This window comes from Engystomops pustulosus, chromosome 3, assembly GCF_040894005.1.
Source record: "Engystomops pustulosus chromosome 3, aEngPut4.maternal, whole genome shotgun sequence".
Classification (NCBI taxonomy): domain Eukaryota; kingdom Metazoa; phylum Chordata; class Amphibia; order Anura; family Leptodactylidae; genus Engystomops; species Engystomops pustulosus.
In genome coordinates, this window is record NC_092413.1 from 168,102,396 (window position 1) to 168,120,113 (window position 17,718).

The window sequence follows — 17,718 nt, forward strand, 5'->3', positions numbered from 1 at the left end:
GATAAGAAAGCTATAAAAAGATTATCACAGTCACTGTGTCTGGATTTATGTAAATATTCCTGTTTTATTATGTTTGATATTGATGGAGGATTTACTGGAATCCCCTAAAAACATGCACAAATACTTCCCTACTGACATCAAAATGTAACTACCTTCATGATTATAGTCATTTCATACTCTAATCTTTCTGCTATACATCTTACTGCTGCATCCATTCCTGACTTTAAGTCAAATAAACTGCACCTGGAAACCAAAACCGCTGTGTGTGAACCATCCCATGCCCCGATTGCGTCCTGCAGATGGAGGAGCAGCAGGAGCGGCCAGGCATAATCCTGATGCCGGGAAGTGAGGCCGGGACCTGCCGGGGGGGTCTTATCTCAGCACTGACAGATAAGCCTGGTGGGCGGCGGCCATCTTCCCAGCACTGACACCCACACAGAGGAGGGGCAGCCGGGTATTAGTAGCGCTCAGAGTCGGGCACGGAGCACACACGTCCCTGCACTGCTCGGGCACAATGCACACAGCAGTGTTTTTCCTGGCATGTCTGCCCCTCGCCCTACAAGCTCTACCCTTCGCCGTGTCGTCGGGGTCGTGGTCCTCCAGAGACATACCCCCCAACAACAGAGAGGCCAGGCAGGCTGCCCGACTGGCCATCACCTACCACAACTACCTGTCCGGCTCCCTGCACCAACTGCTGGAGGTGGCTCAGGTCAATAAAGCCACCCTGAAGGTAGGTGACCCAGCATGGCATCTTATGTGGCAACCCTGCTGATGTCCATGTATAATGATGCTAGACTGGAGAAATGGGGCAAACCCCTAGAACTGGAGGCACCTGATGTGTTTCAGCTTCTTGCTATTGATAAGAAGCTGGGATTTGTTACCACTCCGTTTTCCTTCATTCTGTACAGAAACCTATAGACTGAGTAGCACATGTAGTGTAGGGCTGAAGGGTCCTTCATCTGGGGTCTCATACAGGTAATGTTCCACCGCATATAATATGCAGCATGGAAAAGCCCTGCATTCAGCGTCCCTGCAGCTTCATCGCATTTGTTAAACGGGTTTCACCTGCAAACACCAGCTCCAAACCTGAATGTACAATGCATTTTCATCCACAACATGTCAATGCAGCCAGACTACTTTGATTTAGGACTTGAAAAGCGTATGATTGAGGTCTGTGCCGGGTATTTGGAATATGTGACCCAAAAAAAAACTTGTGAGGTATATGGTTTTTTTTTTTTTTTTTTTTTTTTTGTAATTCAAGTTTCTTTTGTGAGCAAAAGTTGTGTCATGTGTTGCAATTGGATCATTATAATCTCTACTGTACTCTCAATGCAGCATAGTGTGGCCTAAGTGTTCTAGTTTGTGTGAAATGTGGATGAGTGCTTGGCCAGGAATAATATCTGAGCACCTTGAAAACCATAATGGATACTATGGCCGTGTTCACACCTTTCACTTGATGTGTGTTTTGAAACGAATAGTGGCAGAGTAACTCCCAAACGCAGATGTAGTCACATCTAAATGCTTGTGTTTGGCTGGTGCATCCGCAATGCATGCGTTTTAGGTGTAAATACGTCTGTGTTTGGGAGTTACTCCTCCTCTCGCTTTTTAAATGCAATTGAAGTGCAGCGTGTGAACATGGACTGTGGTTATCCTTGGAGCTTTTATTGCTTACAATGAGGTCTATGGGGCTTCCATCACAGGTGAAAAAAAAAAATGTATTTGTTTTCTATGTGCTTTTTAACAAATCTACATCTTTCCCGAGCCTCTTCCACAGATTCCAATTTTCTGCAGTCAATAAAATTCTTATTCTTTATCATAGTAAAACTATTCTAGATGCTCATGGCAGCCAATCGGAGCTCAGTTTTCAAAAAAATAAACGACTGAGTTGTGATTGGTTGCCATGAGCAACTGTCACAGCTTTGTTCTGACACTTCTGATAGATCTCCCCCAACGACTTGTGTTACAATTGTAAACTCTCCAGCAATCAAAGCCAAATATGTGATATTGCTACAAAATTGCCTGTATAGCTCTTTTCTATATAAGTATGAAAATACACAATTCATAAAAATGTGAAAAATATCTAGTGCAAACACATTCTAAACAATTACCGGTATACAGGCAGTCCCCGGGTTACATACAAGATAGGGACTGTAGGTTTGTTCTTAAGTTGAATTTGTATGTAAGTCGAAACTGTATATTTTATCATTGTAGTTCCCGACAATTTATTTTTTTTGCCCCAGTGACAATTGGAGTTTCAAATTTTTTTGCCGTAATAGGACCAAGAATTATCAATAAAGCTTCATTGCAGACAATTTTAAGCTAATTATTGCAATCTGGGACTATTTTAAAGCATCCAGAGAGCTTCACCAGAGGTCACAGTGGGCAGAGGGGTCTGTCTGTAACTATGGGTTGTCTGTAAGTCGGGTGTCCTTAAGTAGGGGACCACCTGTATTGCAAAAATCCGGGGGAGGGGGGGGTGAAATCAATCCAGATAGCACTATTAAAATATTTGTTAATTTTTATTTTATTCATTTTTAAGATGACTATTTCCAGTCCCCTGCATTGGCGTTCTCACAAGTTTTTCTATACTACTTTTTATCTTTATATATATCTTTTCTGGTTTTTATTTATGTCAACTGGTTCCCTCAGATTTCGATGAATAAAGGACAAGCTGTAAATTTCAAAATTCTCCACTTTTTTCCATTTCCTGTGAATTCTTGGATTTTTGGCCAAGAATCTGCATCATGTGTACACTTGGCCTTAAAGCTGCAGGACCTGTTGTGGATTCCCCATCAGTATTTCTCTGGCTTCCTTTGTATTAGCTGTCTTAAAAGCACAATCCTCTTATTAGCATAAAATAAAAAGCTGCAAAGTAATGACAAACTAGCCGGTTGCTATAGCAGTCATTGCATACTTGAAGGGTTGCCATAACAAAAAGTCAATTGGTCTTGTGTTGGATTGTCCAGCTTTGGACTGCACGGTTCTACTTAACCAAATGATTTGCTTCTTCTATTACAAAAGAATAAATATTTGGACACAATGCAGCCGTGTCATTGGGTGCCAGGTCTTCTCATCGGCATGTTTAGGGAACCGTACCATAATGATGTCATTATATGCAAAAGTTGAATTGAGTCTGATTTCTGCCGTGGCCGGAATAATTTACTGTGGTAGCTGATAACCGAAACTCAATATGAGTTTTCTGGCGTAGAAGCAGTGGAATAATGACAAGAATTTGCAATTAAAATCATGAATACGCCACCTCCACGCCATGTGGGCGCAGCGGCTGGTGGAGGGGGCAGGCACAGGGAGTGTTCTTTTGCAAAACCTGGTCGACCTGGTGTAGATTTGCGTGCAGGAGGTTGGGGGGGGGGGGGGATGTTTATTGGATTTACTGGACCAAATCTAGAATCGCTGAACATGGGAAGACTTACTTATTTCAGGGAGTCTAGATTTGGTCTGGTAAATCCTACAAATGCATGGAGTATTGGATGAATGGTCAGGATGCATTCTTGTCCTGCCATAACATCCATTCTTGTGATTAGTGGGTGGTCCCAGCAGTCGACACCTCCTCCTCCCAAGGCAGGGCATGGCAGAATTATGCGGAAATGGCGGTTTGCAATTATTTCAGCACTTGTATGGCAGTTATTTTGCTGTACAAGTCCTGATAAAAGTCCCCCATTGTCTTTAATATGAGAAGCCACTGGGAAATGTATGTCTGGAAAGCTGGCTTGTCCATGTCATACATAATCCTGTTTACTTGTGGATGAATTGGGAGGTGGTAGACCCTTTCAGGGACAAGTTGTGTGATTACTACTGCATTATAAATTGTGAATATACTGCTTCTCTGTTACAGACTGTCTCTGGCAGACTGTAACAGAAGATGCCAAATATGCAGCTGATTGGCATCCACTGACAGCAGCAGTTACCGGCAGGTGTTGGCTGTATAACCGAGCTGACACCCGATGTGTATAGAGGGGGCTCGGTCCATGAGCTCTCTCCATACACCACCTCACCACCAGCCGATGTATTTGTTCGTTAACAGCGCTATGGTCCTGGCCAGTACAATGCTGTGCTTTTGGCCAATGCAATGTGTGCCTGGTTCTGCTACATAACAAAACGCTTCAGAGAGCTGATTCTGGGGGTCCCCTCTACTATTGATGGCTTATCCTGATGTGATAACATCCCCTTCCTCTCACTGTCAAAAGCATGAGGTGTAAGTTTAATAATAAGTTTAGTTTACTTTTCAATTTATATTTTTTAGCATTGCTGCCAACATCCAGGTAAATGATCCACACATGCCTGAAAGTTATTGCATGGCTGATCGGTTTTAGTGGTTGTGCTCTTTCATGACTGTCGGGCAGTGAATAAGTGGGATAAAGTTATATATTCCTGTCCTAGAGTAACATATTCTCTGCAGTGATTTATTAGGATGACATTTGGTGCAGAATGTTCCAATAAAGGGAAGGATTGTCGGTAGCCCACGCTGCGAGACGATCTGTCAACACAAGCCCCAGATAAAAAAAAAAAGGACACATGAGACTCGTTCTTGTTCCTGCAGAAAGGTCACTGTCCCAATAACTTGTCTGCGTCTTCATTGCAAGGACTGGTATGTGTTTCTGAATTGTTATCCTACCCTCCAGTCATAACACATTTATGTTTCCCAAATGTTCTTCTTTCTCCAGAAGCTGGCAGCACATGGTCAGCCACGTGCACACGAGGAGAAAATTGGGTGTTCAGTTATTCGGAATAAAATCTCTTTGCTTTTTTTTCTGTTTTGTACACCTGTTTTCAGCTAATGTTTTCATATTTTTTGTTTCCCATTTAGTTTTATTTATAGGGTGCTCCTATTTTAACCCCCCCCCTCCCCTCCAACATGACTGACAGCTGCTGCAATGTACTTCTGTAGCTTTTAGCCATTGGTTTGGGTACAAATATGGTTATACATTCCAACATCTTGAAATGTGGGAGTGGGTGACAATGGGGTGCTGTTTATTTGTGTATTCCTTTGGGTTTATTTTTCCTTCATTGTTAAGAATTGCCCTTCTTTGGTTGGTGTGTGTACTATGCCCGCTCTCAGGTACATGGCACTCCAATAACTGAGATGTGGGCACTATATATGCAGTTCATAAATTGCCAAAATCTTGTATAAAGTTAGCATGAGCTGGGAGGATGATGGAGTATCCTGCCAAGCTCTGGATTTGTGTCTGCTTTTACAGGAATGTGGGAGGTCTCCCCTGATTTTTGGAGATTTTTGGCAAGTATAATTTATGTTGATAGAAACGCTTTAGCTTTTTGTCTTTTTAGTTTTTCAAGAAACCACAAACAGACAGCAATCTGAGGCAAACTTCTGAGGTTGTACCTTGTATCTCGCACAAGAGAGCAGACTTTTTACCATCAAAATCCTGCATGATAATGTTGCATTTGCTCCCAGATCCAGGGAATGTGACTGTGGTAATCTTCTTATATTTGTCTCCTGCTAAAATCCCCTTTTAAAATTATGTAAATAAGTCAAAGGGCTGATGTTACCAGAGCTCCTCCTTGCTGTGGACATCTCACCCTTCCACTGTGTAAGATTACATCAGGCAGAGGAAGGGGAAAGTGCCAATGGAACAGAGGGGGAGACATTGTAACAGCCTGTGAAGCTTAAGAACTGATGGGGCTATGGTAACACTCCCACCCCTCCAATAGCACTTCAGACTCATTACCATAACTTTAAAAGTAGATTTTTAGAAGGAAGGAGGCCATGGACAACAAATAAGATTACCCCAGTCACAGTGCCTGCATCTTGGAGTAAGTTAAGCAAGTCCCTGGTTTATAAGGATCATTTTGATGAACCCGGTGGCAGGTTCCTTTCATGTATTATAGCTCCATGCTTTTTTTCTTTTAGTGGCCCAGAACTTTACAAAAGTATAATCTAAACTTCATGCAGATTTTATTAGTTTTGATGATATTTTATTTCTATGAGCCTCCAGTCATCCAGCATTTCTTCTATCCTATACAAAAGCAACACGTTTTTTCAATTTTGTGAACATCTGTGTGATAACAATGGCCGTATCTTCATGTAAATCTATGACTTTGACATGGATTAAACCTTAAGTCAGTAGAGTAAGACGTAACCAGGGGATTCGGTCTCCCAGGCTCTCGGAAATGTTTCTCAGCTGTGTCTAGGTTTGGGATTTATCTGTAAGCAGTCGTCATAGCAGAGAACGCTCTGTGCATACATCAATCAGTTCTGAGTCATGGCGACCGATATCACAGGAGAAGTAATTGGATCTACTGCCATATCTTCTTTCTAGGAAACCAACTGCATGAATGATTTGAGGGATTTTCTCTTTGAGGTCACAGAAAAGAACTACATCAAATATCCATTTTGTTTATTTCCCTTGTTTCCCCTGGGAGACCGAGGGAGAGGGTGGGAGGGCCAGGATTGCGGAGGATGGAAGAATCGATGAAACGATGGTTACTGAATTTTCAACTGTTCCGCCTCCCTGCCGATAGCTTCTAGTGAGTCGTTCCCGCTCCACCCCGGGGACTCGCTAGAAGCCACAGGTCATGTAAAATATAATCTTATAAATCACTGAAATCTGGATTTTGAGGCATTTTTATAATGAACAAGAAGTAGCCTATTGGAACCTGTCGTCATTGAAGAATCATTAAAAAAAAAAAAGTAATTACAGAAGTGCACAGGGTAAAGTGTATACGAACATACGTTAAAGGGGTTGCCCACTTTTCAATCAATCTCTTCCATTCGACATCACTGTCCATCTCGCTGACCGCCACGGGGAGAGTGTAGAGCAGGATACGTCATAATCTGCTGCTGCAGCTCCTCCTTTTCATCAGTGCTCAGACATGTAAACAAAGCATGAGTGTCTAAATAGAGCACAAATGTAAGTATCAAGAATGCTGAATCACCTGAACATTCAGGGATTATTATTAAGGCAGTAATGGCGCATGGTATAAGCAGTGACCAAGCCCTTCAGACAAATGAGCTATTGAAAAACCTTAAATATATATAAAAAAAATAAATAAATAAATAAAAAAAATCCATGCTAATCTTATTGATCCTGACGATTTTGTATTTGTCTGGCCTTTTAATAGTTTGTGGTAGAGGCTCCTAATGAAGCTTCCAATGCGGGTGTAAATAGAAACTGAGCCCAAGAAAAAAAATTGAGAAGGTAGTGTGGGGCTCCTAGGATGATAAGACTTGATCATGTAAAAAAAAAAAGGGGAACATAATAAACTGACGAGAGGCTGGGAGTAAAAAAAAAAAACTCAATAGACTATTTATCCTATAGATGCAGATGTGAACCAAAAAAAATAATTTGGTTACAAGTTTTAGTAACCTTTACCCTGCTAAAAATCTGACTGTACATATATCTTTGTTCTCTAGAGTCCCCTCCCAGTTCTGGGGTGTGTATATGCCAAAATATGCCTTAAAAAAATCTTCATCTTCATGTTTAAAGAAAACAGGAAAAGGTTATTTCCGATTTCTAATCCTTTTTATAAAACCAGCCTTTGTGTCCGTCAGTATTCATGCAGCTTTGTGTTGTAGAAAGTAAAATAACCTTGCTTTTCTCATCTGTCCCTGTTCTGGTACTGCAGCTTCGGTATGACTGGGACGGGCCACCGATCCCTTGTCACGGCAGTGACCTCTATACTTTGCAGGTCACTCACCTCGTTGTATTCTATATAAATTATGAAGTGATTGGTAGAACTGTACCTGACCATCTGTTACCTGCATGATAACATATAATATCTGCTCCGGTGTATTATATTTTTCCTTAGTGCTGCAGAAACGGAGCTTACTAAATTTCACTCTGCTTCCCAATCTCCCTTCTCGAGTAAAAGTCTGAAACTGCAGACAGAACTTTTCAGATAAAAAGTATACCTAAAATACACGGTGCACCAATAAATGAGGCATCGATAGGGTCCCCCCATGGCTCGATAAGAAAGCGGATAGTTAGCTAAAATGAAATGGCAAAATAGGTTGCAGCTCTCATAGGGAACCTGTCAGCAGAAACGGACCTAATAAACCACAAGCGATATGTTGTCAAGCATCTTAACACCTTCCAGATCCTGTTTCAATAAAATGACTTTATTTTACAAGGTCTCCCCTTAACAATAAGGTCCTGCATCCAGGGACCTCCTAACTAGCTTTCCTGAAGCCTGGTGAATGATATCGCACCAGGAGAAGCAGTCTAAGGCTCCATGCACGTGAACGGATATATCTGTCCCCAAGGGTGCCCAGTCACAGTATGGGCACAGGTTGTCTCACCACACCGTGACCATGCACATAATAATATAGGACATGCCCTATATTTTTCTGTCATACGGCGCCGGAAGCTCGCTGCTCACCCCATCTCTCGCCTGCACGCAGTTGTTTGGGGTTCTGGATGATGCCACCACCCGGCCATGTAAGAAACCTGATATAGAAGGTGTTAATCTGCTTGACAACATACTGGTAGTGGTTTGATATGTCGGTAGCAAGTTTCCTTTTAAACCTGAAAAGTTGTTATAAATGCAGGTCTATACTATAATAAAGGTTGTATCCTAAACACATTTTGTAAATATATTGTATAACTTGTGAAAAGAATGTCATTGTACTCTCATAAATGCATGGCCTTTACTGTGTTGTTGTTTGCGTTTTGTTTTTTCTTTAATTTTCACTTTCTCTTTTATTAGGTTGTTCCTGAAATTGGACGCAAATATTATGTGGAATTTACTGCTCGGGTCTCTCAAACCATGGTAAGCTAGTATTGAGAAAAGGCAGCACCCTTGTGTTGCAATCCAGTGAATCAAGTGTTAGCTTTATTCATCATAAATACATGCAGCGTTTCGACACTTGGTCTTTGTCTGATGAGTAAAGAGAACACTCGATTCGGTGTTGCTGCTTTTACAATTGTACCTTCCTTGACCCCTACTGGGATATTTCTGCTTCGGGCACCCACCACTATGTAAGTGGGCCTAGATTGGGCAAGTTAGTACTTATTTGGAGCTCATGGTCAGTGGTATAGGGGATAAGCCAGGCCTGACTACAGCGCTCATGACTTCATATTACTTTGTAATAGGAGATTTGGGGATGGCTATGCCTAATTAAAAATAGATTAATCAAGTTCACTTATTTTTGTGTATTCCATAGGAAAATGTAGGACTTTGCGCAGCAACCGTTTTCTTTCAAGAAGCGAAACCTCGACCAGCCATTAACGTCAACTGTTCCAGTGCCATGATCCAGAAGCAAGCCAGTGATGATGACTACAACTTCTACACACTCATGAGGTCCCAGACTATACCTATCACTGGCGAAAACATCCCTGGTGAGCCCTTTAAAGGAGGATCTAGTAGGATTAAACTTCTAGGGACGCGTGTATCATTTGTTCTGTTTTGCAACTTTTTAAAGTTGCCTGATGTTGGGATACTTTAGCAGCGCTATGTATTTTATTCAATTTGCCATTGTGATGTGTGTGTTTTGTTTTTGCAGGTTTTTTGACAAACCAAACGGCTACCTTTTTTAAAGGGGGTATTCCCACGAAGATAAGATTCTTAAATATACTCAGGATAACAAAATAACACATTCTCTAATTTACTGTTATTCACAAAAATACAGCATTTCACAGATATTCCAACCTGTTTCTATCAGTCCTGGTGTACACAATTTTGGTTGCCCTGTAATCTTCTGATTATACTTGGCCATAGCAGAATCCTCTCATGAATTGCTTGTGCTATCTGCTCCATTCAGTGTGATCTTTGCCCCTTCGCCCTCCATTACAAGCTGAGCTCACAGATGCACAGACTTGCTCTACAAGCTACATGTAAGATCTTTATAGCAGGGGAAGGAGGCATATAGCAGAGCTGACTGTGTGTTATAGCTGAGTTAGATTAGAAATGATGAGATCCAGGAGATGGATATAACACACAATGACACGTTCAGCTTTGCTCTTTCTATGTGTCAGATGTTAGTAGAATGTACTGAAGCTAAATGTGTACATAAACCTGTACCCTGATAATCTAACCACATTGTCAGCACACAGGGATCCTAATGTGTCTATTTCGAGTCCCTGTCCACACTGGAATTTTGCACTGACCAGCGTAGGGAGTGATGGGAGCTAAAACGGCAATAAACTGAGTAACATTGTAAAGCAAGGTATTAAAAATGGTCTTTATTGTACAAACAGGGTTATAATTTGAACTTCATAGGCAAACCCCTTTAAGACTATGGCATAATCTGCACCCAGTATGCAAGAATTCGCCCAAAAAGTCACCAAAATTTTTTAAAAAGCCAGTGGAGGGATGGGATGGTTAAAATTACAGACAATGAGTTGAACATCTTACTTTTGAATGAACTTTTCTCTTCTTATTTGAGTCATGATGCCATCTCTCTCCTGTACTTTCTTAGATAGCTTTGGATACATTGAACCACAGCTAGAACCTGTGTGGCACTTGGCTCGTTTGGGAACAAGCTACGTTATCTGGGACAAGACAGCAGAGGGTCATGAATACAATATGGCTCAAATTAAATCTGTAAAGCAAGTGGTAAGACGATTCTTACATTTACTGTTATTATTAGTAATGGAAGCTTAGCCGAAGGTAGCTTTCCGTGCATTGATGTTAAAGGGGACCTGTCATCTGACATAATCCCTCTAGGAGCACTTACTAAAGTAAGCAGCTTCCTAGAACTACCCCAGATGTAGCAGTGTTAAATCGCTAGTTTTATCGGAACATACTACATAGTGCTCAGAACGCTGGACCATGCTTACAGCGGTTCAGCGTATTCATGAGGGGGCGGTCCGAGGCGCTCCCTCTCTTCTGATTCTTCACCAGACCGCCCCTCCCACACCTGATATCGGCGGTGACTGCCAGGCCACCTCGTACCGCCCCCTCATGAATACGCCAGACCACTGTAAACTGCAGTGTTTCCTAGATTATCGGTGTGTTCCGATTTAAAGCTATCGATTTAACACTACTATACCTGGGGTAGTGCTAGGGAGCTGCTTACTTTAGTAAGTGATTCTAGAGGGACTATTTCTGGTGACAGGTCCTCTTTAAAAGGATACTTTACATTCATCATCTGTTTTTATTTCCCTTACATTCTCCTAAACAAAGTGTAACGAATCTCCCCCCCCCCCCCCCCCAAATGCAGGTGTGAACTGGGCATATGGCAGAGGTATATTGTCCTCTTTATTAATATCTCATAGGTCAATGGGGGAATTTTTTAAAGCTAACTAGATATTTGTTATATTAAAACAGAAATATGTTACGGTGAAATGTGGGCAAATTTTTATGAAAAAAGACTGTCTGGCCCCACAACTTATGCCCTGAATATGAGAAATAATCTGTCAAATGCTGGATGTAAAACGGATGCCAAAAAGTTCACATATCTTTCTAACAGTCTGAAGGGAAAGTGCCAGAACCCACCTAAATAATGCAATGAACAGGGCCACTTACTAAATAACCTCTAATAATGTCCTCTGTCCGCAGCTCCGAAAGGATAATTTTATTGCTTTTGACTATGACCTTTATCTTTATGAAAGGCCCTCTGAGGTGAGTGACCATCTAATACTATGTAATGCATGAAATGGCTCCATCATATTTCTTACACTAACTGTGCATGTATCTACGTCCAGGGCATGGTGTCCTGTAGTGTTCACGTTGTCTGGATTCCTGGAAAACCACCCAAAGTGGATTATAGCTGCACCGAGGATTCGGAAAATGGATCTGGATACAGGACCGAAGATGGATCAACTTCCTTTGGAAATTTTAAATAAAAAATATTTTTCATATTCGATAATAAAAGTTTATATTGTGTATGGTAGGGCTGCTACATTTATTTTGCAAATCCAATATGTCACTAATATTTTTCTCGCATGAAATATATTTTCACTATACTTTGAGTAAACTTTTTTTTTTTTCCACTTTAGTACGTTCAACAGATAATCGATGACCCATGTATAGGGTTCTATGAATATGATGTGTGATCATGTGACTAGTTGGAGAAGATAAGTCCTTTTGTTTTAGTCGGGTCACGATGTAATCCACGCTAGGTAGGAGCATCTTGACAGCAGAGCCTTGTATTCAGTTCAGATTTCAAGCAGAGCTATGTCATCACTTTAATGGACATCTATCACCAGGAGGAAGGAGTGTATGCAAATGAGCCTGAGGGGCGCCCTGCTCCATTAACGCCTATGGAGCCCCTCAGGATTGTTTGCATACATCCCCCTGGTGGTACATGCACTTAACTGCAGGATGACATTGAGGCAAGTGTCACCTGACATGTAGTCTGCAGTCTTTCACTATATTAATAAAGCAGCTGGGAAATGTATATAAATGTTATCGTTGGGCAGTAGACACTATACCACCACCATGTATATGTTACATATGTAAAGTGGTCAACCCTTTTAAGTGAAGTTGCTTCTGTGAAGGGTGCTACAGAATTTGTGTGGGTGACATAACCTTAGGTATACAAATATTAATAATTCTGTACAGCTTTCCTCATATGTAAAGTAAAGCCCTTGATTTAGAAATGTCTTTTACCTCCTCAGCTGCCGTTCCTGTCCAGAACGTTGCTGGAAGGTCATGTGACCTTTAAATGTCAATTACTAATCTACCTTTTAACGGGGTGTTCTCATTTTGAATAAGTAATGGATATTGTCTGAATAATGAAAAGTTATACAATTTTTTTCCAATCTACTTTCTGTATCAAATCACGCAGAAAACTTCTATAACTACTTCCAGTGGACAGAAATCTGCCCATGGTCACACAGGTGCACGGCTCGTTATAACTCGTAGCTCTGATTACTCTCTATGATACTAACGAGCCGTGCACCTGTGTGACCATGGTCAGATTTCTGTCCACTGACATTAAACAGAGAAGCTTTCAATACAATGACAGCAAGCAGAGATCTAGAAAACTATGAAGAATTGATACAAAGTATAATGAAAACTGTATTGTTATGATGAAAACAATAATTTACCGAAGGTTGATTGGTCATGTGAGCCTAACTCTCCATCTGTAAATAGGAATGGCAGCCGATGTGGTAAGTAGGTTTAATCTTTTAACGTTTTCAAGAACCTGGTGCAGAACTAGTAATATATGTATATTGGTATCCTGCCTTCCACAAATTACAGAACGCCCTTTTTAATCGGCATGTAAATATTTTGTGATGCGTATGGACGACATTTGAAATATGTCTGCTTAGAAAAAAACCTCCATTCCATTGTGAATTGGACTTTTACTGAAATTTGGTTGGTAAGCAAAGGAAGAGCCTATGGGCTTTTAGGAAAAAGAAAATGCAATATATGTTCTGCACCCTGGTATTAATACCTTATCGATTTCTGCAAACTATGACTGGATGAGGAGATTGATCAGTGCTTCTATGTCAGTTTTATAGAGTAAAATAGCCCATTCTGGTGCACTGCAAGAAATTGTGAACATTATCCCAACTACACCACCTCCAAGCCATGGGGATGTGAAGGGACAAGGCCACAGGCAGAGTGGGCCAGCACCAGGCGTTCCTGCCTCTGCCAGCACACAGGAATTTTTAAAGCTAATAACAAAAAGACATATTTGTTATTGTGAAATGTGGGCAAATTTTGGTGAAAAAGACTGTCTGGCGCTACAACTTATACCCTGAATATGAGAAATAATCTCAGACAAATGCTGGATGTAAAACGGATACCAAAAAGTTCACATATCTTTCTCTAACACTCTGGGGGGGAAGGTGCCAGAACCCACCTAAATAATACAATGAACAAGACTACTTACTAAATATTTGACACATATATTTTTCTAATGGAACTTCACAAGATAATCCATCTTCCCAACCTTCTTGTTACACCCTGTGTATCGGTATGATGCTTGGAGTCCCGTCCTCTGCACTGTGGTCAGTCTGCGAATGGACCATGTGCCGGCTACAGTTTTTCATAGACCTTGTTCTGCTGTCCTTTGTGAATCCAAACCCTTTTTTGTACTGTGGTTGAATTGAGAGCTAAAATATAGTAGACATTTGCATTTATATTTCATTATGGGAGTAGTCAGCCTACCATTTTATTCATATTTCTACTGGATTTGGAAAATACAGGCGGTCCCCTACTTAAGAACACCAGACTTACAGACGACCCCTAGTTACATACGGACCTCTGGATCTCTGTGACTTACTGTACTTTAGCCTTGGACTACAATAAACAGCTATAACAGGTACCACAGGTGTCTGCAACTAAGCTTTATTGATAATCCTGGTTCTTGTGCCAATGCAACATTTTTAAAATCCAATTGTCACAGAGATCAAAAAAATTTGGCTGGGGTTACAATGATAAAATATACAATTCCGCCTTACGATTCAAACCTGCAGAACCTATCTTGTATGTAACCCGGGGACTGCCTGTACACGTGCAGAAAACTGCATACAGTTACTATTAGGGAAAGTTTATTTTCATTATTCCTTTTACCCCTCAATAGTTTTTGTTTTTACCACAAACTAAATCCAAGTGCAGGGGTATATTCACATCAGCGCATCAGTGCTTGTACCCTATGACTATTGTATTGTGTGACCTGATAAGACTATTCATAGCAGTAAGTCATGCATATCGCTGCACATCCTGGAGAGAGCTGTGATAAATGCTGCCATTGGACTCCCCTATGTATTTCTGAATGTACACCACAGTGTGTGGTAGGAAGCCATCCCTATACTTTGCACTTAAATGTTAAACACAACCTCATTTTGTCATTTTTTTTTTGTTTTGTTACTCTGTCTCAATGTTTCCAATTTTCAACAGAATTAAATATTAAAAAAAACTCCTATTTTGAATAAAAAGTTACTTTCTTTAAAATGTAGAATTATTGATGTATTTTGTAGTTTATGATCTAACAAATCATTTTATATTCCTGCATTGGAGGATAAAGAGGTTCCAAAAAAACCTGCCATTGTTATGGATTGCATCATTTTTGCAGTAAAAAAATAATCTCAAAATTAGTGCTACCTAGCACATTCACAAAGTTGGTGACGGGTTGTCCAGTTTCAGAAAATAAATTTGATTATAACAAGTTTTAGGCTGGTGATACAAATGGCGTCTTTGTTGCAAATTCAAATGAATTGAAAATGGATTAATTTTTCCGCCTGCATTTTTCGAAAGTTTACTTGCGTTCCCGTTTATAAAAAAGGCAATGTTTGATGTGCGGTAATTGCAGGCCGCTGTGTCTCTTGGAATTGTTCTCCCTACTGTTTGTGTAAGGAAAGAAAATGCCAAGTTAAGACACTTTAACCTAATACCCATTGAAAAAGCCAATATGATATGTTTTTCAAGGCTGCAAAAATGCCACGGGTGTCACCTGCCTTACAGATTTTCATACAAGTTTTAGGCCCCTTTCACATGGACGTGTGTGTGTCACCTTACTGTAAAGTGTACAGGAAAAAGATAGATCATGTTCTCTTCCTGAATTTACGGTCAGGCCTGTGCCTTGCTATGTAGAGGGGGAAGCAGCTCTCATCCATCCTCCTCTCCAGCATGCTGCTGTATGCTGGCTGCTGTATGCTTGCCACCTGAGTGAAGTTGCCCCCCCCCCACCTTGTTCAAATCAAACAAAATTGGTGTCAAACGTTTGTGCAGCAGAAATTTTTGTGCTGCTACCATTTTTAAGATATTAATGAGTTTCCAGAGGTCAACCAGCCCCCCACATTTCCCAAATCAAACAAAACTGGTGGCGAACAATTCTGCTACCTTTGTGCTGCTCAAATTTTTGTTTGTGCTGCTTTTGTTTTGCATATATGAAGATAAAATTAAAGGTCAAAAGTTCAACTAGCCCCCCCCCCCCACATTAACCAATCAAACAAAACTTGTGTCAAACGTTAGTGCTATGTTTGTGCTGCGAAGATTTTTGTTTGTGCCGCTATCATTTTTTTAAGGTAGGTTCAGGTATTTAGGATGAACTGGTAAAAAACAAACCTAGTGACACTTCCATAGTTTGATCACCAGGGGGAGCTAGCAAACATTGTACTTTGGTAGACATGGACTCTGATGACCTCTGGTAAAAAGTATCATTAAAAATGATAGCGGCACAAACTAAAATTTTCCAACGCTCCCTGAATGCTTTACTATAGTCCCAGGCTGCAATGATCATGTGAGGTGTCTGTAATAAAGCTTTATTGATAATCCTTGGTCCCATTACAGCAAAAAATTCTGAAACTCCAACTGTCACTGGGTCAAAAAAAATTTGTCTGAATCTACAATTATAAAATTTACAGTTTTGACTTACATAAAAATTCAACTTATGGAACATATCTTGTACGTAACCCGGGGACTGCCTGTACATCTTCTCTCTTCTACTGTATATCTCATATCTATCCTGTATCATCTACTTTATATGTACACATCAAACATCTGTAACATATTTCATATGGATCTTCTATCATCAATCTACCAATCATCAGTCCATCTATGAAATTCTTCTACAGTTCCGTATTACCCAATGCCTTACCATACTACATTGTGCAGGGCTAAAGTGGCAGTCCGATTTATTTTGTGGCCCCAAAGTCTAATACCAGCCCCGTGTTGTGCAGTCGTGTTTTTTTTTAAATCCCAGACAATCCCTTTAACTAACCCACATGGTAAAAATGCATCAAATTCTCAAAAATGCATTTGCCTTTAAAAAGTGGAAAAAAAGGAGAGGAAAAAAAAAGGATGTTTAGGAGTAACACCCATGTTATGACCTCTCAGGCAGGACACACACTTGTAAAAGGCAACACTCAGGACATTTTTTCAGGATTAGGTCACTGAGAAGCAATCAGTATCCCTCGCCCACATGAGACGAGGCCGCAGGTCACATCTAGGACACACAAACACAGATAACATTAAGGCCGAGCTACAAATCTGCAAATCTACAACAGCAATGAGCCAACATCCTATCTGGGAATGCGAGATCCTACATGTTACCGTTTCTATTCCAAGCCACATTAAATAATATAAATATGTATGTATATATACATTAGCACTAAGTGGCTAGTGTAAGGCTGCATTCACACAACGGTCGGGGGGGGTGGTAGTATATACTTGCGGCTATACATACGCTCCCCCAGAGACGGCAATGGCTGCACGGAGCAGTACTGCACCGTACACAGGGAAAAGATCTTTCCCCGCGTTATGGCACCATGTATCTCTATGGGGAGGGGAGGAGAGGGGTCACCAGCGCACATATGCCCATACGTTTGTGTGAACACAGCCTAATATAGTGCAGGGACCAAAATATCCAGTAGAACTCAGCTGAAAAATTATTAAAACATTAGAATAATAACAGAAGAAACAGATTGGAGATCTGCAATCTGACTTAGAATTGTGCAATTATTTCTCTCATCAGTGGTTGGTGACAGTTTCTGTGGTCACGAGACTTCATGACCACTGATCAATTTAATAGGGATTGTCCAACACCCTATGAAAAATACATGTGGGGGGCAACTTTAAAAAAAACCCCTCTAAACTTGTCCTTGCCTCCACTGTCCCACCCGGTGTCCCTGTGTCGCCGTCTCTCCGGGTTGTGTCCCTGTTTGTTTACAGGTGTATGAAAGCCGCACTGCGAACACATGCATTTAGACCCAAACACTTGCGATCGGAAACAAGCAACATGTGTTTCGCAGTTTCTAAACGCTATGGGGCTCTTTTCTCCGGGCTTTGCTTTTTCTGATGGTCATATATTTGTTTCTTAGGAGTTTTGCCTTTTTAATACATTTTATT

General features: G+C 40.8%; 1 protein-coding gene across 1 annotated transcript; it reads left to right on the forward strand.

Annotated features, from left to right (window-relative positions):
* The first annotated feature begins 373 nt into the window (after nt 1-373).
* On the forward strand, nt 374-11,804 carry LOC140122255 (retinoic acid receptor responder protein 1-like). Its single transcript, XM_072142921.1, has 6 exons — nt 374-730; nt 8,683-8,745; nt 9,140-9,314; nt 10,394-10,530; nt 11,476-11,538; nt 11,622-11,804. The coding sequence occupies exons 1-6, from the start codon at nt 515-517 to the stop codon at nt 11,760-11,762; spliced, it is 795 nt and encodes a 264-aa protein (XP_071999022.1). The 5' UTR covers nt 374-514; the 3' UTR covers nt 11,763-11,804.
* Nucleotides 11,805-17,718: the final 5,914 nt, after the last annotated feature.